Below are 22,620 nucleotides of genomic sequence, written 5' to 3'. Positions count from 1 at the left end.
TTACAAACTCACTCGCTATGGCTGCTCTGTCTGAGAAGGAAACAATTAGGTAGGGCATTAAGGGCTAGTCCTGGGTGACAGCCTCCCATCCCCAACCCCTACATAGAAGGCATGTTTGTCACTTGTACACTGCTTTGATGCCACCTGTTCTGAAGTTAACAGGGTGGCACCGGCTTTGGCCATGCAGACTCAACCCTCTGTGCTCACCGAAAGAGACTGTGCCCTCTCTTGGAGTTGCACGTTCCTGGCACTGTGCCAGCCTTCCTCTACAGCTGTTTACAGACAAGATGGGCCAAGACTGATGGCCACTGCTCTTGTAACCTTTGCTCAAAAGAATAATGAGCATTTTTTAAAAAAAAGGGATGATGTGTTTTTGTTCCAGGTGTTCGTAATTTAATCTTTTAATATTATGTTCATTAACCTCTTAAAATGAGTGAATTCTTGATTGTTTTAACACAGTACCTAAGACTAATGCTTTCTGTGGACTCCTCACCATGGAACCAGAGAACCACATCCCTGGTAACTGCTGTGAGTGTGGACACTAAGCTGCTTGTACATTCTAAAGGAGCAGGAGGACAGTTCTCTGAGACAGGAGGAACAGTGGCCTTGCTTCTAGACGGTCTTCACTGTGTGTTTTAAAATGACACAAAACTCTTTTGACATGTATAACTTAAAGATCATAAGCATCGGGCAATAATATTTTCTGTGCAAGCTTTTAAAATTATTTTTGGGGATCATAGCTTGTTTTATTTTGTGCTATAAAATTAACAGTATTAAATGACTTATATTCTTAGACTACATTGAGTGTCTTTTTCTTAACAGATTAGTGCCTTTTTATTTTTGTATTCCATTTTACGTTACTGGTCCCAGCATCAAAGCCCTTGTTTCCACAGCCTGTTTGTACCTTGTCTCAATAAAACTTGCACCAGCCGGCAGTGGCAGCACCTCGGTGTCTCAGTGTCTCCTCGGTCAGCCCCACCAGACTCTCCCAGCAGTTAAACTCTGCTGAAGCCCCTGGTACTCCCCAGAGACCACTCACACTGCTCCTGCCTCCTCCCTCAAAAATGACAGCTTCCTACCGTGGGAGCTTCCACCAAAAGGAAATAACTATCCTCTGGCAGTCATGGGCGCGGTGGAAGCCTAGCACTTACTCAGCATTCCGAGCAGGAGGTGCACTTAGGGAACCGGTAGAGTTGTTTCTCCTCCTGGCACCTGTACCTGAAAGCTCTGCTCTGCTGGGTATTTGCTGAGCATTAACTCAGATCCATCAGTTAGAACCAGAATGGATCTACATCTGAGCTGCTGATGCTGAGGCCTGGGGTGGACAGAGGTGGGGGTCAGAACCTAGTGGCTGGGGGGTCTAGGTACCTAAAGAGCCTGTACATGTCTCCAATCCCAGCACTGCAAGGCAGGAGAATCACGGTCTGAGGGGTTAAACATCTTGGTACACACATAAATAGGCATGTGAATAAATGTACATAAAAGATGAAACTTTCTTATTGGGTTTACATGAGCCCAGCAAACTAGGTTGTTTTGAGACAGTTTTTCTATGTAGTCTTGGCTGTCCTGGAACTCACTCTGTTCACCAGGAATCCACCTGCTTCTGCCTCTGCCTCTGCCTCTGCCTCTGCCTCCCAAATGCTGCAGCTGAAAGCTGGTTCACCATCACCCAAAGTAGCATAAGTTCCTTTCCCAAAGATCCTCAAAGATCACAAGGAGATTCATACACAGATAGGAGTGGCAGTAGACAAAAGAACAGCTTGCTCTCCTTGCCCACTGAGCTAGCTGTTGGGACTAGCTCACCTTTTCCTTTCTGTCTGTCTGTCTGATTCTCTACCACCTTCTTAGAGGCAGGCTCTGTACATAGCTCTGGCTACTCACTCTGTCTTAAGGAGTGGCTTTTTCTCTCTTTCTTTTGTGATACAGTTCGGCTGGCCTCAGGCTTCTGATGTCCCTGCCTCCAAGTCTCAAGTTCTTGGATTACTTATAGGTTTGTGCCTCCTAGTTCATTGATGGGGATAGAACCCATGTTCTCTCCCCATGTTAGATACACTACCAAAGGAGCTACATCCTGGCCTCTAGCCTTTTCTTGGCTGCAAAGGGACTATCCTGTACCCCTCCGCTTGGAGACTTAAAGAGTGAAGAGTAGGAAGCATTGAGGTGCCCTATGGCTGGGGAGTATGGGTTTCTCCATTTTCCTGGGCCACAAGCTGACCCTACACTCATTACTTAAGCAACCAAACCTTCCAGAGTGTACATTGTATCTGGGATGATTAGCATCTCCAAGCCATCTCCCTGTATTTGGTATTATCAGGGTGCTAGGATGTGTCATCTTGCCAGAAGCATCCTTGGAGCAAAATTAGGCCTGCAGGCTGCAGCATCTAGCAGGATCTTCTGAGTCCTCTTGCCACATGAACTATCCTTGGGTCTGAGGGCCTTTCTGAAGTGTTTGCTCTATGAAGCTCTTGCCAGTTCTGCCCTGTGAGGCAACAGAAACCTGAGGCCTGGGGTCCTGGCCCCAGCAGTACTATAATGAACTTACACATGCTAGGGCTTCATCCTCTCCACACTAAGGTCCTTCCAACTTCATCTTTAGCACCTCAAACTCAGTAGCTCCTATTCTACTTCCTGTATGCCAGGCCCTGAGTCTATCTTGTCCTGCCAACAGTTCTGGGGAGGCTGCAGCAGAGGCTCCCTAACTGCAGAACTTGGACTCTGTAGGCTCGGCTGGGAGAGGAGGTCTCTTCCATCCAATTCCCACATCTCACACCAGAACAGAAGACTCTGCCCTGCCACCTAGCAGCTGTGTGCCCTAGTGGGGAGGGGTCCCTAACCTCTCTGAACTACAATTTCCCCATGCTCTGACAAGTTGTGAAGAATAAATGCTATTAGCTTTGCTGGTGTATGACTGTAATCTCATCTATCAATAGGCAGTTGAAATGCAAGTTCAAGGCCAGCCTGTACCAGAGAACCAGTTCAAGACCTGCCTGGGCAATTCAAGAGACCTTGTCTCAAAAATACAAAAACAACCAGCAGTGGGCACACACCAGTCCCAGCACTGTCGAGGCAGCTGGAAGCAGATCTCTGAGATCAGAGCCAGTCTGGTCTATAGAGTTCCAATACAGCCAGGGCTACACAGAGAAACTTGTCTCAAAAACACAAAGAAAAGTACAAAAGCAGTCGAGGATATAGGTTAGTGGCAAGCACTCGTCTAGCATGCTTGAGACTGTGGATTGAATCCTACGAATCTCAAAAATAATTAAAATAATAAGGCTGATGATGGTGATCTGCTACTCAGGAAACTGAGGCTGAAAGAGTTCACGTTCTCAAGTAGGACAGTAGTTAAGGGCACTTGCGGTTCCCAGTGAGTGGTTCCCGGCATCAGTGTTGCACGTTAACTCCAGAGGATCCAACGTCTTCTGGCCTTCACAGACACCGCATGTACGTGCTGCACAAACACAAATGGGCAGCACACACACATGAAATAAAAATATATTGGGGCTGGGGATTTAGCTCAGTGGTAGAGCGCTTACCTAGGAAGCGCAAGGCCCTGGGTTCGGTCCCCAGCTCCGAAAAAAAAGAACCAAAAAAAAAAAAAAAAAAAAAAAAATATATATATATATATATATATATATATATATTGGGGCTGGAGAGATGGCTCAGCAGTTCAGAGCACTGCTTGTTCTTCCAGAGGTTCAGTTCTCATTTGCTCCCAGATGATGGCTCACAACCATCTGTAATGGGATCTGATGCCCTCTTTTGTTGTGTCTGAAGACAGCTACAGTGTACATAAATAAATAAATAAATAAATAAATAAATAAATAAATAAATAAATCTTTAAGAAACATTAAAAAAAAAACCTTCAGGCATGGCATGGTAGCACATACCTTTAATCCCAACACTCTTGAGGCAGAGGCAGGTGGATTTCGGTGAGTTCAAGGCCAGCCTGATCTACAAACTATTCCCAGCCAGGGCTCCACTGCTAGACTCTAGTTCAAACAAGTTTTGAGGCTGTAGCCCTCAAATGCACAGGCCCTGGGTTTAATCCCCAGAACCTACGGTGATGCATGCCTGTAATCCCAGCGTTAGGGAGGTAGAGACAAGAGGATCAGAAGCTCAAGGTCGTCCTCAGTTACTGAGCACGTTTGGGGCCAGCATAGGATAAATGAGACCCTGCTTCAAAATAAATAGTTTTTCTCCACAAAGGATCTTTAATTTTTTATTTTATGTGCCTCGATCATCATATCTCCAATTCTGTCCCCTCTACCCTTCCCCCAGTGGCCAACATAGCCACCACCTCTCTTCATGCCCTTTCTCAGTTTTTGCTTTTGTTTGTGTTTGCAACTCACTAAATCTAATTAGTGCTGTGTGTTGGAATGTTGACTGATCTTTCTGGCTTTGCTCTTGCTCAGAATCCATGCGGCGAACCACAGGGGCCATTAGTTCGAGAGCACAGTGACTGCAGTGTCTAGAAAGTGGTGTTTTACAGCACTCCTCCCGTCCTCCAGGTCCTACACGCTTTCTGCCCCACCCTCTGTATTATTCCTGAGCCTTTAGGGAAAGGGATTGACACAGACATCCCACGCAGGCCAAGCACTCAAGAGTCACTTACTCAGCATTCTGGCCGGTCATGAGTCTCTCCGCTATCTACTGGCCACGGCGAGAGCAGTCTCTCTGGCCACTAATATGTATAAAGATAAATAACTAGAAGGCAGTTTGACGTGATCATTTAGCAAGGCGGTAGCAATAGGATGCCCTGAGGTCCCATGATCTCCGCGCCTTGGCTGTTAACCAGTTTATAGTACCAGGCAAGGATTCCCTCCTGAGGAGTAGGCCTTAAATTCAACAGGAAAGTGTTTGCTTTCTGTGCTGCTGTTTTACACGCTGGCCATGGCATGGGCGAGACCACTGATAGCTTCTCTTTCCCAACCCCTCAGGAAGAACCTTTTGTCTCTGCGAAAGCTGGGCAGCAGAGAGGACGCTTTCAGCCCAGTTCCAGCTTGATTTCTCTGTGCTCTGCAATGAAGGTGTGTGGTGTCCTCAGCAGTAGAGCTTTACCAGTTAGTTGTGGTGAACAAGAGCAGTGGCCATGTGTCCTGTCACTTGTTTTTTAAGTGAAGTCACAGCCTTGGTTGTTTTTCTTGCTAGGGTGAGGTTAGGGGTACAAATCATCAGTGTGTGTGTGTGTGTGTGTGTGTGTGTGTGTGTGTGTGTGTGGCCAGCAGGTTTGAGATCAAGGGCACCATGCCCCAGCACAAGCATGCCTCCAGTGATGGGCCTCTTCAATGGAGGGGCAGCATCCATGGCAGACACAGGGAACCCTGTCCTGAGTCCTCTGAGCGAGGCCGCCAACATGACTTCTGCTTCTGTGCCCTGGGCAAAACTCAACGCCTAGGGCCATCTTTCCATCTGTAAAATGGGTCAAGATGGACCAGGTGAGCACTGCTTGCTCACTCCCAACAGACCTGTGGGCTCCATGTGGCTAGCAATAACGAAATACTTCCTTGAAATACTGTCCCTGGTTCTAGCGCTTGAGGGACAACCTCCAGTCGACCATCGTGGCTCAGAGATAGAATGAGATGAGCAAAGCAAGACAGTGGAAACATCCAGAAAAAGTGATAATCCAGCCTGGGTAGGCTGGCCACAAACACCTTCCGGGAAGGAGAGCACTAGGAGTCCTGGGAAATCTTCGAATACTAACGGTGGAAAAAGACAGGGCAATAAAACGACATATATGGGAGTGGGGTGAGATGGAGACTTAGGTGGAGCATGATTTGGGTTTTCCTCTTCAGAGATTCAACCTCCACCCTGCTTCAGTCCAGTATGGATGGTTTGACGACTCACACATGCCTCGGGGGTCTCGAGGTGATGGCTGTAGCTCCGCAGCCTCCTCTGCTCCACTACCGGCAGGTGGCTGGAAACCTCCCGCGACCTGACTTTTGCTGCGGGGCGGGGCGGACGCCTCGGGCTCCGGGCCCGCAGTGTAGCCGCAGCGCCGGCCCCGCCCCCGCCCGCTCCGCCCTGCAGGCCGGCCGCAACCGGGCGCGGATCCCGCCCGCCCGCCCGCCCGCCCGCCTGCCGGCCGAGCCAGGTGAGCGCGCCTGGCCCTGTCCCGCACGCGCCCTGCGCCCCGGGCCAGCGCGCTCGCGGATCTCTACCCTGGTGGCCGAGTGGGGCACTCAGGAGGCTGCAGCGACCCCGGTCCTTGCTGCTGCTCCCCAGCACCCCTTTCGGCTCCCTGGAGCCTTCCCTACCTTGTGCTGGTCCTTTGGTTGACTGCTGCGTTTAGCGAGGGAGCCGCAAAGACGCCGGTAAGGGTACTGGAAAAGGCTTCCCAGCCCGAGGAAACTGCACGTGCCAAGGCAGGGAGAGTGGACAGGAGGTTGGCGTTGGGGTCCCCGAAAGGTAAATCACAAGCTGAGGAGCTCCGAGGCAGCGCTCTCCAGGGCCCCTGACGCCACTGAGGGCCTAGGATAAGCTGGGTTGGGGGAGGGTTGGGGAGGGGGCCGATCTCTCACTCAACACACACCAGGAGCGAAGAGTGGGACTTGGATTGGAAAAAGAAACAAGCTTCCAGCTGACTTGCACCCCCGGCCGGGTCCTGGAGTCCTGCGGGATCCCGTGGAACCTTTGTGAGGTGGGGGTAACTCAGAACCTGTTTCAGGTTGCTGGAGTTCCTGGGACATGGACGCAAACTCCTCTTGTGGAGTGTGCAGCAGGGCAATGTTATAACTTTTCTCGGCAGACGTCTCTCCTCGCAGGCCCAAGAAACTTGTCTTTGAGTTGGAACCACTGGCTCTAAACTGGCCTAGCACATCATCATAGGTGGAAGGCATGGTCCCCACCACATCTCCCGCTAGGCCCAAGGAATAAACTCCTGAACACCCGGAAAGGGAGGGACCCCAGATCGAAAAGCCAGTCTGTTTGTAGGGTCTCAGTCCCAACAGGTGAGGCCTGAAACCAGGCCGGAAGCAGGTGGGCAGCCCTGAGACATGGGTGAAACCAGGACTTCTGAAAGGGTTCCCGGGAAGGGAGCTAGAGGGGCAGTTAGCAACTGAGTTTTATAGACATGCCCTGGTGACAAGGGGGGCTTTGGGTTCCTCCTCCATTGGAGTTTGCATCAAAGGTCAGGAGCCGGCAGTGGCTGGTCCTTTCCCATTCTGCTCTTCCACGGGCTCTTTCCTGGGGTCTGGACAAACCGAATGATTCCCAGCACCAGTTCAGTATAAACTTCAGGGAGAGTTTCCTGGTGAACCAGGCCTGCTGTTGGGTAGAATTCGGACAGATTACTTGTAAACAGGGCAGTTACACCTTTGTCCTGACCCTTCCAAAGTCCACATATTCTAGAAGGCCCACCTATGGCCACAAGGACACAATGGCTGTAGTGATCTGTTTACCAGGTAGTCTTGCCTGCCGGTTTGGAGCCTCAGAGTGATCTGGGGACCTCCCAGGGCCTTACTTATCTTCGGATTTATTAGGGTGAGGAGTGGGGGAGACCACACAGATGCCCCTAACTGCTGCTTGACCTTAAAGAAACCTTGGCCCCCAGTCCTATCTTCTGTGGGGCGTGACCTCGGCACTGCACAGCCAGCCTGAGGGGTGGGGGAACTTATGGCTGCTGGGCATGGGGCAGAGGCAGAGCTGTGCGGTTGGGTTGGTTTCCCTCTTTCCTCAACCCCATCAATCCTGGGCTGGCTGCCCGCTCTTTTCCCCACAGAGCTGGGTTTCCCTGGGGACCAGTGGCTTGGCCTAGCCTCACACCCACAGCCCCCTCCTGGCCACAACTCACGCTAGAAGGAGGGCTGGACCCTCCTGGACCCTGGCCCTCCCTGCCCTGCTGACCAAGGTCCAGTAGTCTCTCTCCATTGCTGGGCTGGGAGCAAGGAGCAGTGACTCTCACGGAAGGAGGTAGGTGACTAGAGGTTGCTAGTCAGGGTAGTGGCCAAGGCTAGGGTGGGAATCTTGTCACTCTTCTTGTCACTAGGGTGGAAGAAGAAGGATTCTGGGGACTCTGGTTGTCAGGGTTTGCTATAGACTTGGTGATCTTACCTAGGGGAATGGAGAGTCCCAGAGTCCCCAGACTTGTGGGACTTAGAAAGGGGAGTCTGGGATTAGGTCTCTGCAGTCACAGGGTTATGGGCTGTGGCAGACACTAGACTACAGAGGGTCTCCAACAATGCATGCAGTAAGGGGAGTATGAGGTCCCCATGCCAGGAAGCCTCAAAGGGAGACAGATACTATCAAGAGTACCCTACAAACGCGTTCTGAGCTCCCCATGTAAGACTCTTCTAGGATCCTCCAAGGATGCTTCTGACTCTACCTGCATCTGCATCGGTGCTGCATCTGCATCGGTGCTACGACCCAATGTCCCATGTCCCCTGCAGGTTCTAAAGCTGTCTAGCTGGCATGGCAGCTCCAGCGTCTCTGAGCGCCACAGGGGGTCCAGTCCTACAGGGCTCATCCTAGACCTCGGACAGCTGGACAGCCTGCCATCCGTGCTCCCACCAGCCGGGCTAGATCCAGGCCATTCAACCATGGGCGGCTGCTTCTCCAAGCCCAAGCCAGGTACCTCCCCTTCTCTGACAGCCTCCCCCTCCCTCTGCATTTCACCAACCTCCAAAGTAGGTCAGGCTAGGCAGGAGCCCAGAATGTTAATGCACTGCAGGCAAGAAGGGTAAAAGCCTAGGAAGGCTCTCGTGGACTCCTCTCCTATAGCCACCTCTCTTTATTTGGTACTTTGGGTGTTAGTGGTGGGGACAGCAGCTGATTCCTCTAAGAAGGTTGGGTCTAGAAGGCTCCTTCTATGCTGTGCTGGGCTAGGGACCACTTCTGCCATTCTGGAGAAGAGAGGCTTCAGGGGTCTTCTTAGCCACAGTGTGACATCTTTGAGTCTCAGTTTCCCTCTCTATAAAATGGAGCTGGACACTGACCCCTTAGGGTGGCTGACAGGGTATGATGGGCAGGTTCCTGTTCTTCTCATCCTGGGTTACATCAGACATCATCTTGGCCTCTCTGGGCCTCATCTCCTAATTCGTGTTTGTTTGGGTTTTTGTCTTTTGAGACAGGGTCTTACTCTATAGGCCAGGCTGGTTTCATACTCACAGAGATCCTCCTGCCTGTGCCTTGAGAGTGCTAGGATTAAAGGCATGCACCACCCTATGTCTTCTCCATTTATATAGGACATCGTGGCCCTACCTAGCTCTAGAAAAGCCAGCCAGGGGTAAGGTCATTCCATGTACTAGAGTACGTGGGGTCTGCCCTGCCATGGGACTCATATCTTAGGTTTCTCTCCCAGTCTATACATTCCTTATTCCCTGGTCGTAACATCCAAGAAGCAGGACCTGTAGCCATGACAGCAATGCAGAAACTGAGGGCTTCAGAGCCCAGCGAGTACTCCGCCCCTGGCTGGCTCACCCTGCCAGCTAGCTCAGCTCTCCTTACCTGATACCTGTCAGCTCGGTTACCTTGGGACTCATAAGACTTTTCCTTTCGTGGGTCTGAGGTAGGACTTGGGGGAGGGAGCAGGGCTGTGACCCACTGGCAGTGTTGGTGGGGATTGCCCTTCCCACCTGGGTCTGTGCCAGGTCCTACAGCCTGTGCCATAGGTACCCACTGTCTTTGTCTCGGTTTCCTCATAGAGTGGACAGGGAGCGCCTGCAAGGTTCCATGGGAGTCCGTACTGGGCCCCTGTGGGACTGCTTGACTGGCAGAACACCATGGGAACACAATGTCATTCACGGTTTCTTTTAAATAACCACACTAGCTGGCCTAACCAGGGACCCCTGACTCTAGCACTTCAGATATTGAGCCAGCCATTATCCCCTGACCCAACCCTTGTCTGTTTGTATGGTTTTGTGATTTTCTTTTAAAGATAAGATCTCATATAGCCCAGGCTGGCTTCAGATTCATTATGAGGTTGAGGATGGTCTTGAACTTGCCATCTTCCTACCCCCACCTCATTAATTCTGGAACTACTGAAGTATATGATTATGATTACTTTTACTTAGTTTTGGGGATAGACCCCAAAACTTTGGGATGCCAGGCAAACATTCTACCAGTTATGACATTTGGTTTTTAAATTTATATTTTTATTATTTAAATTCTGCGTGCGTGCGTGCGTGCGTGTGTTAGTGCGCGCACACGTGTATTCAGAGATCAGAAGAGACAGATGCCCTTGGACTAGGGTTTGGGGCTGTTGGAGCCCCCTGGGTGCTGGAACTCAAATGCAAATTCTCTGCAAGAACAGTATGTACTTCGGCACTGCTTGGTTTGGTTTTTTGTTTGTTTGCTTGTTTTTGTTTTGTTTTTTTTTTTTACTTTTATTTTATAAAAATGAGCATTTTTCCTTCATATATCTAAACACACAACCTGTGTGCAATGCCTGTGGAGGCCAGAAGAATTCATCTGACCTCCTGAACCTGGAGTTACAGATGGTTAATTGTAAGCCATGGTTTGGGTACTGGGAATTGAACTCGGGTTCTCTGCAAAAGCACCAAATGCTCTTGACCTCTAAGCCGTCCTCACCCCCTCCCTTTTCATTAAAAGTCAGAGTTTGCTGTGTAGCTCTAAATGACCTAGAACTCACTACATAGACCAGGCTGGGGATTACATACCTGAACCATCATACCCATTTTATGTTTTTAAGCCTTTGTGTTTTAAGGATGAGAGGTTTATTTTGACTTACAATTTGAGGGGACACATTCTGTCATGGTGAAGGCCTGGCTGCAGACGGCCTCGTGGTGGTGAGACAGCTGGTCATTTCTATCTGTCTTTCTCTTTCTCCAGAATTTTACTGTTCTGCTCTGGGCTGGCTTCAAAGTGGCTTAACTCTTTACTGCTCAGAGACAACATTGAAACCTGGGCTCTTTAACGTCTTGGCTGTGTGGCCAGGGGCTGATCACCTCGCTCTGGTCCCCCACGCCCTCATGTAGAGGAGTATGGGGTGTCTAGCCTGGCTTTGACCCTCGCATGCAGGAACACTTGCCACTGTGATTGTTTTCTTCCTTTCTGAGGTGGATTCTGGCTTGCAGCCCCAGGCTCAGGCTCTAGTGGGGGATGAGGCTCAGGAAGTTCCAGGATGTAGTATGAGTGTGAGCACTGAGCAGGGTCACCAGGGCCCACGAGGAGACCAGAGCAAGGAGAAGACTTTGTGTAAACTCCCCCCTGTCTCTGCTACTCTCAGTGATAGGATATCACTAAGGCATTTGCCTTCTGAGCCCCTCCTGTCTTGTTCTTGAGACAGGGCTTTGCTGTATAGCTCCGGCTGGCCTGGGACTGGCTTTGAAGTCACAGACCTGCCTGCTTCTGTCACCTGAGTGTGGCGATCAAAGGCATGCACCCTTATTCCCGACAGTTCTTTGTTCTTCCTAAGACTTCCAGAACTGGAAGAAGTGGCTGAGGAGAAAAGCTCCGTAAATAAGGTACCCACCGCTCAAACATCAGAATCTGGGTTCCGATACCCAGTACCCACGTAAAAGCCGGGTGTGGTGGCGTGCACCTGTAACCCTAGTATTGGGGGGTAGGAAGAGACAGGTTCATATAGCCAAGTAACCAATCACTGAGGTCTGGATTCAGTGGGCGGTTTCTTGTCTCAGAAGAAAAAAAAATTAAAAATAAACCAAAACCCAAACCACGACTGCTCCAAAATAGAGCTTTTGTTCCAGTTGTATGTATGATCTGCGAATGGGCAGACGCTCTTTTTGAGGCAGGGTGTTAACCCATGTTAGCCCAGGCTGGCCCTGAGCTTGTGTCCGTTTTCTACCTTAGCCTCCCAAGTGCTGCCATTACAGGGGTCAGTCACTGTTAGTCCTGACAGTTTGTTCCTTGCTTTTGAGGCTGGAGATGGAACCCAGGACCGTGCCATGCTAAGTTGTCTCTACCACAGCCTGTTCTCATTTTGTGACTAAGGTGCCAAGAGGCACGACAGTGACTGGGCTGCTGATGGATCATGGAACTGGGTTGACCTGGCTCTGTGAGTAAGCAGGCTCCTCCTCCAAGCCGCCCCTTCTGCTCCTGGCTTAATGGCTGCCCGGGAGAGCATCAGATGTGAGCTTGCCTTGGAGCCTTCTGGAAGCATGCAGAGAATAGCAGCCTGACTTAGAGGCTCACTGGCATCCTGCCAAGCTGTTCCTGCGGACTCCCACAGCTCTCACCACTGAGAGCAACTGAGCCGGACATATTTTTCTTCTTAATTCTTCCAAAAACATTCTAACACCATTACATAAAGTGCGTTAGTTGGAGGCCCTACCTCCACAGTGTGGCCGCATGCTCTCGTGTCCTCTTCACCAGGGCCAGTCAAGGAGCTGCCTTTTCCCTTTTCCCACTGCAGTGGCTAGGCCTGAGGAGAAGGCTGGGGTGCTGGCATGTAGAGGGGAACTTGACCCAGCATGTAAGGATCAAGAACCCATGAGGGGCCCACAGGGTCACAGGGCACAACTACAAGAACTGTACCTGAGCTAGTGAGCTCACACTGTTGGGGGACTGGGGGAGGGGGAGGCTGAGGGAGGGGGAGGCTGGGGGTGGGGCAGCAACTCAGCAGCCAGGCTAATCCTTCTAGCCTTTGTTTCTGAGGTGTCAGGTCTGAGATGAAGGGGTTCAGAGATAAAAGCAGGTGAGAGGCTTTGATGTCTGGGGGCCTAGAGAGAGAGAGCCACCAGCTCCCAGGATAGTCCATGCTGTGCCTGAGCCTAGCTTCCTCCTCCTTGGCCTCCTCCCTACTGCAGCAGCCCAGGAGACCAGATTACAGCTGCTCAAAATTCTGTTTATTGTTCCCGTCTAATTAAAAAGAGAAAAAAAAGAAAAGAAAAGAAAAGAAAGAAACCAGGCATGTCATGGAAATGCAGAAAAGTTCAAAGAAGAAAATGTCAGTCTCTAGCTACATACTGCTATCCTGGAGTAGCCCCAAGAACACTGGGCAGCCTCTGGGTGGGAGCCATGTGTCTGCTCTTCTGTCCTGTACACAACTACACACCCTTAGTGCTTTCACTGCCAGGGCTGCAGACCCTGTGCACAGAGATGTCAACCACATGGGGTTTGCTAAATGAGAATAAATCTCAAACTGATGGACATAGCTATATTAAGGAGCGGAAAGCTGAGAGGTGGTAGTGCGTGCTTTTAATCCTAGCACTTGGGAGGGAGATGCAGGCTGACCTCTAAGTTCAAGGCCAGCCTGGTGCACACAGTGAGTTGGAGGACAGCCGAGGGCTACACTGAGAAACTCTGTTTTAAAAAAAAAAAGCAGACAGACAAATAGACAGATGGATAGATAGATAGACAGACAGACAGATAAGTAAAAAAGGTGTTGAAATTAGGGGTTGGAGAGATGGCCACTCTTCTAGAGGACCTAGGTTTGATTCCCAGTACCCACATGGCAGCTCAGAACTGTTATAACTCCATGTCTAGGGAATCTAATGCCCTCCTCTGGTCTCTGTGGGCACCAGGCACACACACTGTGCCCAGCTATGCGCGCAGGCAAAATATCTACATACATAAAATAATTTTTTTTAATTTATATATAAAGGGCTGGAGACATGACCCAGCAGTTAAGAGCACTGGCTGCTCTCCTAGAGGTCCTGAGTTCAATTCCCTGCAGCCAGATAGCAGATCACGACAGTCTGTAATTATAGTCCCATGGGATCTGATGCCCTCTTCTGGTGTGCAGATACACATATAGACAAATTATGCAGGTGCATAAGTAATTATTTTTTTTAAAAATTGTATAAATAAGTTGAGATTTTTGTCCTGTACTTTGCCTTCCTCTTTGTGGTCTTGGGACGCTGATGACAGGGCTTCACCCATGCTAGGCCATTCTGCCACTAAGGCATGCCCCAGCCTGAGTACACTTTTCCCTGGGTTGGCTACAAACTCGTATGTACCTCAGGAGGACCTTAAAGTTCTGATCCTCCTGTGTCACCTCCTACGTGGGAAGCCCAGGTGCTGTTGCTGCAGTTCTGAGGATGGGTTAGAGCCTGTGCACGCACGCCTCAAGCACTGGGCCACGGAACAATAGACAGTCTTTTTTTTTTAATTATTTTAAATTTTGAACAATAACAACCTATTCAAGCTGGAATATCAGTGATCCAATCAGTGCCTACCTGGGACCATACTGCTCGAGAGGCAAAGCAAGATGTTCAAGACTTCAAAGACGTCATCAGCTATGTATTGAACTTGAGGCTATAATAGTCCAACTATGTAAGACTTTTTTTTTTTTTTTTTTTGGTTCTTTTTTTTCGGAGCTGGGGACCGAACCCAGGGCCTTGCGCTTCCTAGGTAAGCGCTCTACCACTGAGCTAAATCCCCAGCCCCGTAAGACTGTTTAAAAACAAAACAAAACCCTGAAAAAACAACAAACATTATAAAGCTAATGGGAAAGTTGCAAAGACAGTGATTCTCATCTCTACCCCCACCTTTCTTGGTTTTTGATGCAAGGTCTCACTTTGTATTCTAGGTTGGTCTAGGACTCAGGGGAGCCCTGCTCAGCTCTGGAGTACTGAGATTATAGATGCGAGCCACTGGCTCAATAGAACAGTGAACACTCGTCCCTTGCCCAGAGTCACTAGCTGTGAGTTGAGCTGTAAATGTGTCTCCAAACAGGGACATGGCCTTTGTCCATCGTTAGATAGATGAGTTCTGCATGGGGGGGGGGGGGTCTTTCCTCCAGACTGGCTCCAGGTATGAAGAGCTGTGCCCTGTGACTCCCTTATTAATTTTGTCACTGGAAAAAAAATAGAAGTTTCTGGTCTGGCTGTAGCTCAGTGGTGGAGTACTAGTCTGACCTGAGGAAGGCCTTGGGTTCTTCAACAAGAAGAAAACACAGAAGTGGCTTGAAGGCAAGCACCTGTTGCTGGTCTCTTTGGCCCTCGAGGAGGAATAGGGCTGGTTCAGCTAAGGCTCATGACTGCTCTGTCCACAGTGGAGCTCAAGATCGAAGTGGTGCTGCCAGAGAAAGAGCGGGGCAAGGAAGAGCTGTCAGCCAGCGGAAAGGGCAGCCCCCGGGGTTACCAGGGCAATGGCACAGCACGTCACTTCCATGCTGAAGAGCGTCTGCCCACTCCACAGCCCTACCCCAGCCCTCAGGACTGTGTGGAGGCTACCGTCTGCCATGTCAAGGACCTGGAGAATGGCCAGTGGGTGCTGGGCTGCAAGGGTGGTAGGGCCTGCGGTGGGGGTATGGGGGAGGCCACAGGTGACGGGTTGGGCTGAGGCAGTGGTATGAAATGGGCAGTCGCTTTGTGCTTCAACTGCTCTGGACTTCCCAAATATTGGACCCTGGGAGGAGATGCTTGCAGGAGGACATGACTAGCTTCTGGCTTGATCTCTGAGCACAGCCCCTCCCCAGGATGCGGGAAGTGGAGTTGGGCTGGGGAAAGGTGTTGCTGGTGAAGGATAATGGGGAATTCCACGCCCTGGGCCATAAGTGTCCTCACTACGGAGCACCCCTGGTGAAAGGTAAGAAAGTGTGAGGTATACATGGGAGGTGGGGCACATCATTCATGCCTATATAGGGATTCCAGAAGGTCCCAGGGCCTTCATCCATTGTGAGGGCTCCTGGGTTGGGGAGAGGTCCAGCAGGATCCAGTACCAGGATCCCAGAGTGCAGTCTCTGGGCATGACCCTAGCCTGATACTCATTTCTTACTTCTAGGTGTGCTGTCCCGGGGACGTGTGCGCTGCCCCTGGCATGGTGCCTGCTTCAATATTGGAACTGGGGACCTAGAGGACTTCCCAGGCCTGGACAGTCTGCATAAGTTCCAGGTAGGGCTGGGAGAGTGGTACGGTGGGAGCCTGTGCTGTGGAGGCAGAGACTGAAGCATCTCAAAGTTTGGTGCTGATGCTGCCCTCTCAGGTGAAGATTGAGAAGGAGAAGGTGACCGTTCGGGCAAGCAAGCAGGTACCAGGGAGACTCAGGGGTCACCAAGGGCCAGGTTTAAGAGGAAGGGTGTTGAGCTGACTGGGAGAGGGTCTCTTGGCTGGAGAAGAGCATGTGGCAAAGCCCTGTGGTGGAAGGGAGCCTGGCGTGGGAGGGGGATGAGGGATTGCAGGGTGGAGATGAAGCTGGGCTGGAGCCTCAGGATCCAAGCTCCGAGCTGCCCTTCACCGCTCCCAGGCCCTGCAGCTGCAGCGGAGGACAAAGGTGATGGCCAAGTGCATCTCTCCAAGTGCTGGCCACAGCAGCACCAATGTGCTCATAGTGGGCGCAGGTTGGTGTTGGGGTAATGAAGGAAAGGGGAAACGTGGAGGGCGGGAGAGGCCTGGGCCTTGGTCTACGGTCCTGTCGCTTAGGTGCTGCTGGCCTAGTGTGCGCAGAGACACTGAGGCAGGAGGGCTTCTCAGACCGCATTGTCCTTTGCACACTGGATCGACATCTGCCTTATGATCGGGCCAAGCTCAGCAAGGTAGGGATGGAATAGGGTAGCACCTGGATCCTTGTTCCTCCAGGTCCCTTGCCTGGCATGCATTGGCGGTCTAGCTGTCTGTTCTCTCCAGTCTCCCAGGCCTGTCTGTGGTGCTCTTAAGAGATCTGGGTGTGCTGAGTTCTGTCCTAAAGCTCCAGCATGGTGTGGAGTGTCCTCACTGTCCGTGGGGTCTGCATCCTCTTCAGTACAATGAAATGTCAAGAGTGGAACACTTAGGCCTTTCATCTTAGCACTTGGGAGGTAGAGGCAGACAGTTTGGTATACATAGCTAGTTCCAGGTCAGCCAGAGCTACAAACAGACACCCTGTCTCAAAAAAATTAATAAATACAAATAAAATAGCCACCACCTCACCCTCTGGCCCTGACTCATGACCATGTTCTTCAGTCCCTGGATGCACAACCTGAACAGCTGGCCCTGAGACCCAAGGAATTCTTCCGGGCCTATGGCATCGAGATGCTCACTGAAGCTCAGGTATGAGGAAAAGGTGGGGAGGGGACAGGCAATGAAAATGTTTAAGGAAGCAAGAGGCTGTGGGTACCCCTGGAGGGTGTGATGGGTGCTCAGCCCTCTGTGTAGGCCTGGGACCCAGCACTGAGCCTTCTTCCTGGCAGAGGGAAAGGGGGTTGATCTGATCCCAGCTAAGACAAGGGAGTCTGTGGAACTTGAACGTACATAAAGGCAGCTTTGAAGGGTTGGGACTGCCTTGGAGCTGCACCTTAGAAGCCTAAGTTCCAGGTTCTGGGGGGTCTCGTGGAACTCTAAAGTAAGCTACAAGGCCCAAGCCTGTGCTGAGGTCTCCTGCTGCCCACTGGGGCTTGCAGGTGGTCACAGTGGACGTGAGAAATAAGAAGGTTGTGTTCAAGGACGGCTTCAAGCTAGAGTACAGCAAGCTGCTGCTGGCACCAGGAAGTAGGTAGGTCAACGTCACTGCCTCTGCCAAACACTAGGCAGCAGGACATCAGCCAGGGTGGGAGATCCTCACTGATCCCACCGAATCTTAGCCCTAAGACCCTGACCTGCAAAGGGAAAGACATAGAGAATGTGTTCACCATCCGCACGCCTGAGGATGCCAACCGCGTGCTGCGGCTGGCCCGGGGCCGAAATGCTGTTGTTGTGGGAGCAGGCTTTCTGGGTGAGTACCTGCAGGGAAGGTGGGTGCTGGTTAGCTACCATGGCTGGTCCTAGGGCGTGAGTCAGAGTGCCAGCCTTGCCACTGCCCGCCCACCACCCAGGGATGGAGGTCGCTGCTTATCTGACTGAAAAAGCCCACTCAGTATCTGTGGTAGAGCTGGAGGAGACGCCCTTCCGCAGGTTCCTGGGGGAGCGTGTTGGTCGTGCCCTTATGAAGGTGAGTCTGTTTCAGTGCTTGGCCTCTAGATGCCCTGGTTGACTTCCCTGGCCCCAGGCCAGAGCCTCACCCACTACCCATGTTCCTCCTTGCTTGTACAGATGTTTGAAAACAACCGGGTGAAGTTCTATATGCAGACAGAGGTGTCAGAGCTGCGGGCTCAAGAGGGCAAGGTAGGCTTTTCTCTGTTGCTGCCGCTGCTGCCAACACCACTGCCCGCGTCCTTCCCTGTGCTCAGGAACTGTGTCCGATCGCTTACCCACTCCCTCTCCGCAGCTGCAGGAGGTGGTGCTGAAGAGCAGCAAAGTTCTGCGGGCAGACGTCTGCGTGGTAGGCATCGGTGAGTAGGTGGACAAGCAAGCGCTAGTGAACAGAACTGTCCATGTACACTCTCAAGTGACCTTGGACTTGAGCCTCAGTTTCCACATTTGTAAAGTGGAACTCCAATAGTACCCACTTCACAGGACCACTGTATACTGGGCTTAGTCCAGGCTCTCATGGAGCGGGTGACTGCTCTCCAGGATAGCAGCTGATACATAGGACACAGACAAGTTTCTGATTGGTTTCTATGCCAATCATAGTTTGGGGAGGAGCCAAGCTGGGGGGTGGCCACACAAGGTTGGAGAAGCATGGCTGTGGCTCTCCCTCAGGAGAGTTCTATAGCATTTACTGGGGAGACGGTTCCTGAAGCCAGATAGGAAGCAGAGCCTACAGATGGACTTACAGAGGGCAGGATGCTCGAAGTCTCCAGGTGGGGATCCTATGGGTGATTAATCTGGAGCAGGCAGGTACAGCAGGGATGGAGAGAGATGAGACAGGATGACATCGGGACCAGGGTGTGGATGCTTCTGTCCTGTTAGGTGCGGTGCCTGCCACAGGCTTCCTGAGGCAGAGTGGCATTGGTCTGGATTCCCGAGGTTTCATCCCAGTCAACAAGGTGGGGCTGGACGAAGTGGGTAGGATGCTGGGTGGAGCATGGCTGGACAACCCTGTCAGCTCCCCTGTACCACCCACAGAGCCCTGGCCCTCTCCCCACAGATGATGCAGACCAACATCCCAGGAGTGTTTGCTGCAGGTGATGCTGTCACCTTTCCTCTTGCCTGGAGGAACAATCGGAAAGTGAACATCCCACACTGGCAGATGGCTCATGCCCAGGGTATGGCCAGCCCAGAGGCAAGTTAAGGGCTGGAAGGCCATCCCAGGGTCTCAGCCACCTTCAGGCTCATTCCCCAGTCGTTGATCTGGGGTCTTAAGTTCAAGCGTTGGTGGCTCAGCGAGCCTTATCCAGTGATCAGTCAGTGTACAAAGTGGCCTGTCTCCTGAGACCCTCTGCATACCGTTTAGCTGGACAAACCCGTTTCTGGCCTGTTTGTCTTTTTGCTATCCTTTCTCCTTCTTTGTTCTCGGGGTTATGAATTTGGCAGAATTGCTCCTTGGCCAGCAATCACCCCCGAGAGGGAGGAGGGGAGGAAGGTTTTATTTAGTAGGCTAGCTTCTACTCAGGGCCTGTCTCTCTTGCACCACTAGACTGCCTCCATGGCTGGGTTGAGTTATTGTGGGTTTTGTGGAATTACCTCCCCCAACATTTGGTAGCCACCATGTTTCCTGAACTTCTGCATCATGGACTATGCTCTCAATCCCTGAGATGCAGACACCAGTGTGGTAACTACCTCGGGATCTTATAGGACCTCCATATCTCTAGTCTTGCACAGGGACCTCTACCATGTCTCACCCTCCCTTCTCCCTTCACCATTATCTGAAGGTCCGATGGCAGTGGTATCTCCCAGTTCCATTATCTGTTCAAATTTAAGCTTTAAAGTTGCTACTAGAGAATAAGGACCCAAAGGCTACTCCCTGGCCATATATAATTAGGGATCTCTGGAGATTCTTAGATGTATTCAACTGTAGATTCACGTGGAGCTGTAGAAGTGGGAAGCCACCTGTGCGAACTCTGCAAGCCCTACACATGCCTGACATCTCTCCTGTCTGCCTTTGTGCCCCATTGTCTTCCCGCTTTACACCTGCTCTATCTGATCAGTTGTCTGTGTACACAATTGTGAAGTAGCTCACAACCCCAGTAGACCTTTCAGACTTACAACACATCATTCAAAGAGGAGTAATGTGAGTGGATCTCTAGGGCCAAGCATCCCCTCTGTATCAGTTAACTGTATCCAAAAGTGGGCTCCGGGCTGGACAAGATTCCTTCTGTGGGAGGCCTAGACAACAGTCATGCCTGTCAGGGATCCCTAGTGGGCTGAGGGCAGGCAGTGCCGGGGTGGTGAGAGGAAGGATCGAGCTCTCACCACCCTGGGTCTTTCAGGTCGGGTAGCAGCTCAGAACATGCTGGCACAGGAGGCAGAGATCAACACGGTACCTTATCTGTGGACTGCCATGTTCGGCAAGAGCCTGCGCTATGCTGGTAACTAAAAGTTTGTTTCATGGGGATGGGGGCCTGAAGGCACTTCAGGATTAAGTGTGGGGGTTTGGTCCAATAAGAAGTAAGAATTGGCAAATAAGAAATGGTTTGGTTCAGGTGCGAACTGTAATCCTAGCACTCCAGAGGCTATAACGTGAAGATCAGGAATTGGACCAAGTGAGTCTTAGATGGTAGGGCTAGGAACTGCTCAGGAGTAGAGGGTTGGTGAGATGGCTCAGTGGGTAAGAGTTCTTGCTGCCAAACTGATGATCTGAGTTCCAGTCCTAGAACTCACAATAGTGGAAGGAGAAAAATCACCTCCTGCAAGTTGTCCTCTGACCTCCATACATGCATGTGTGCATACACACGAGATAAATAAATGTAATTTTTAAAAAAGTCAGAGTAGGACCCAGGCATTGCACATGACTTTAGTCAGCAGTTGAGAGCAGAGCCGGATGGATCTCTGAGTTCAGGGCCAGCTTGGTCTACAGAGTGAGTTCTAGGACAGCCAGGGCTGCACAGGAAAAGCCTGTCTCAAGAAACCAAGAGGGAGAGGGAAAGGTGGGGAAGGAGGTTGGTTGTTTAGATAGGAGTTAGGAGAGCAGGCTAAGGAGCCATGAAGACTGCCCCTTCCCTAGCTCACATGGACACCCTCCCACAGGCTACGGAGAAGGCTTCGATGATGTCATCATTCAGGGGGATCTGGAGGAGCTGAAGTTTGTGGCTTTTTATACCAAGTGAGAGCAACGGGGTGCAATGGGAGCATGGAGCAGTGGGAGAGCTGTTGGGAATGGATAGTATAAGCAAAGCAGGAGGGGCTCAGCTAAAAGGCACGTGAATGGCAGGGTGGGGTATTAGGCAGGAGATGAGGAGGAAACAGCAACAGTCCTCCCATGCATCAAACAATACTGTGTCTTTTGGATATTTCTTTGAGGTAAGTGTTGACACTGAGGTAGATGTCTACACCAAGGAAAGACAGACTGGGGTAGAAAAGTGGATGCTAAGACTGGGCCATCCCTGAGCTGTGCCAAGGGTTTCTTTGGGCACTGACAGGACTGGGACCAAACGGAGGGCTGGGTGCTAGGACATCTTGTTTCCCTGGACAAGAGCCTTCCCAGTATCCCAGGTGGACCAAAGGTGTTGGGGTCTCAAAAAGGACCACTGCTGCTAGTGGTCCTCAGGCTCCTTCTCTCTGTAGAGGTGACGAAGTGATTGCTGTGGCCAGCATGAACTACGACCCCATCGTATCCAAGGTGGCCGAGGTGCTGGCCTCAGGTCGAGCCATCCGGAAGCGGGAGGTGGAGTGAGTGCGGGTGTGGAGGCTTCGGGGTGTGTGTGGGTGTCCTAGATAGCATCTATGCAAGCTACCGCCCAGGCCTGTAGAGCTCTTCTCCTCACATCCGGTTCCCATGATTCCTAGGTGAGATGGGGGATGAATTTGGTTTAGAAACTGACAGGATATGATTACAAGGAAACAAGTGTGTGGCCCAGAGAGGAGCCATTGTTGGGGGATGGAGGCCATGTGATTTGTGCTAAGTTCGGCAGAAGCTAGGTGGAAAAACACAGCAAGTGACGCTCCCAGATATGCCATCCACAGAGAGGTGGGGTGGTTACATGACATCAGGGGCATGAGCCGTTACCTTCATCCCAGTACAGTGCCAGTGAGTCCCCTGTAGTTAGCCTGTGTACAAAGACCTTCCCAGGACCAGGGACAGGCCAGAGGTGACCGAGGGGCTGATGGCTATGTGACAGGGTGAATCCTAAAGTGGAAAGCAGTGGAAGACTCAGTGGATCCGATAAATGACATGCTTTCTCTGGCCTTCTGTTTTTCCCTTTTGCCTTCAAAAAGGTTGTTTATGCTGCACAGCAAGTACGTGCATTCTTTGTTGACTGTCCTGTGCCTTTCTTCCCCAGCCCAATGACTGCACCCTCCCACCTTGCCCAAGTCCACTACCTAGGGGGCACCGGGCTTTGACACAGATCAGTCCCTGTATTCAAGAGTCATAGCTGGTGGTGCCTAGAGTAGGAACCTATCCTCTTCTGCCCTGACCCATCCTCCTCTCATTCCTGCAGGACCGGTGACATGTCTTGGCTCACAGGGAAAGGATCCTGAGCTCTCTCTCTCTCTCATGTGGTGGACTTAGGCAGGCCTCTGGGACACCAAGGTCAGAGACTAAGTCCCGGGGCAAGTGCCAATCTCCAATATCCCAGGATCCCCCAAGGTGGAATCTGAGTCTTCCAAGGCTTGCCTTCAACTGTCTGCCTCACCTCCAGAGAGGCTACTACTGCCTCCAGAAGATGATCCGTTCCGAAGGCCTCAGCTGTCACTGACAGCTGGTTTTAGAGGCAGGACAGGCTCTGTCTCTGCTTCCTCTGTTAGGACTGTTTTCCCAGCAAGCCCCTTCAACATTACCTTAAAATTAAAACACATATATCAGCAG

General features: G+C 51.3%; 1 protein-coding gene across 8 annotated transcripts; it reads left to right on the top strand.

The window, feature by feature from the left end:
• Positions 1–1,117: 1,117 nt before the first annotated feature.
• Positions 1,118–22,619, top strand: Aifm3 (apoptosis inducing factor, mitochondria associated 3). 8 transcript variants are annotated; one of them, XM_063270455.1, is made up of 21 exons: positions 1,118–6,311; positions 7,718–7,908; positions 8,385–8,565; positions 14,912–15,125; positions 15,338–15,447; positions 15,643–15,752; positions 15,844–15,888; positions 16,105–16,198; positions 16,281–16,393; positions 16,800–16,886; positions 17,237–17,328; positions 17,417–17,547; positions 17,648–17,763; positions 17,865–17,936; positions 18,040–18,103; positions 18,624–18,700; positions 18,802–18,919; positions 20,084–20,182; positions 20,841–20,916; positions 21,378–21,482; positions 22,253–22,619. In XM_063270455.1, exons 3-21 carry the CDS (start codon positions 8,535–8,537, stop codon positions 22,290–22,292), a joined length of 1,794 nt encoding a protein of 597 aa, XP_063126525.1. In that variant the 5' UTR covers positions 1,118–6,311; positions 7,718–7,908; positions 8,385–8,534; the 3' UTR covers positions 22,293–22,619. The 8 variants fall into 8 exon arrangements, 7 of the variants coding, with proteins under 7 accessions (XP_063126525.1, XP_038944188.1, XP_063126524.1 ...); XM_039088260.2 differs by having other exon boundaries at positions 22,029–22,619; XM_063270454.1 differs by having other exon boundaries at positions 1,118–6,405.
• Position 22,620: the final 1 nt, after the last annotated feature.

This window comes from Rattus norvegicus, chromosome 11 (assembly GCF_036323735.1).
Source record: "Rattus norvegicus strain BN/NHsdMcwi chromosome 11, GRCr8, whole genome shotgun sequence".
Classification (NCBI taxonomy): Eukaryota; Metazoa; Chordata; class Mammalia; order Rodentia; family Muridae; genus Rattus; species Rattus norvegicus.
Note: the sequence above shows the minus strand (reverse complement) of the source record. Positions and strands in the feature narration are given on the sequence as shown.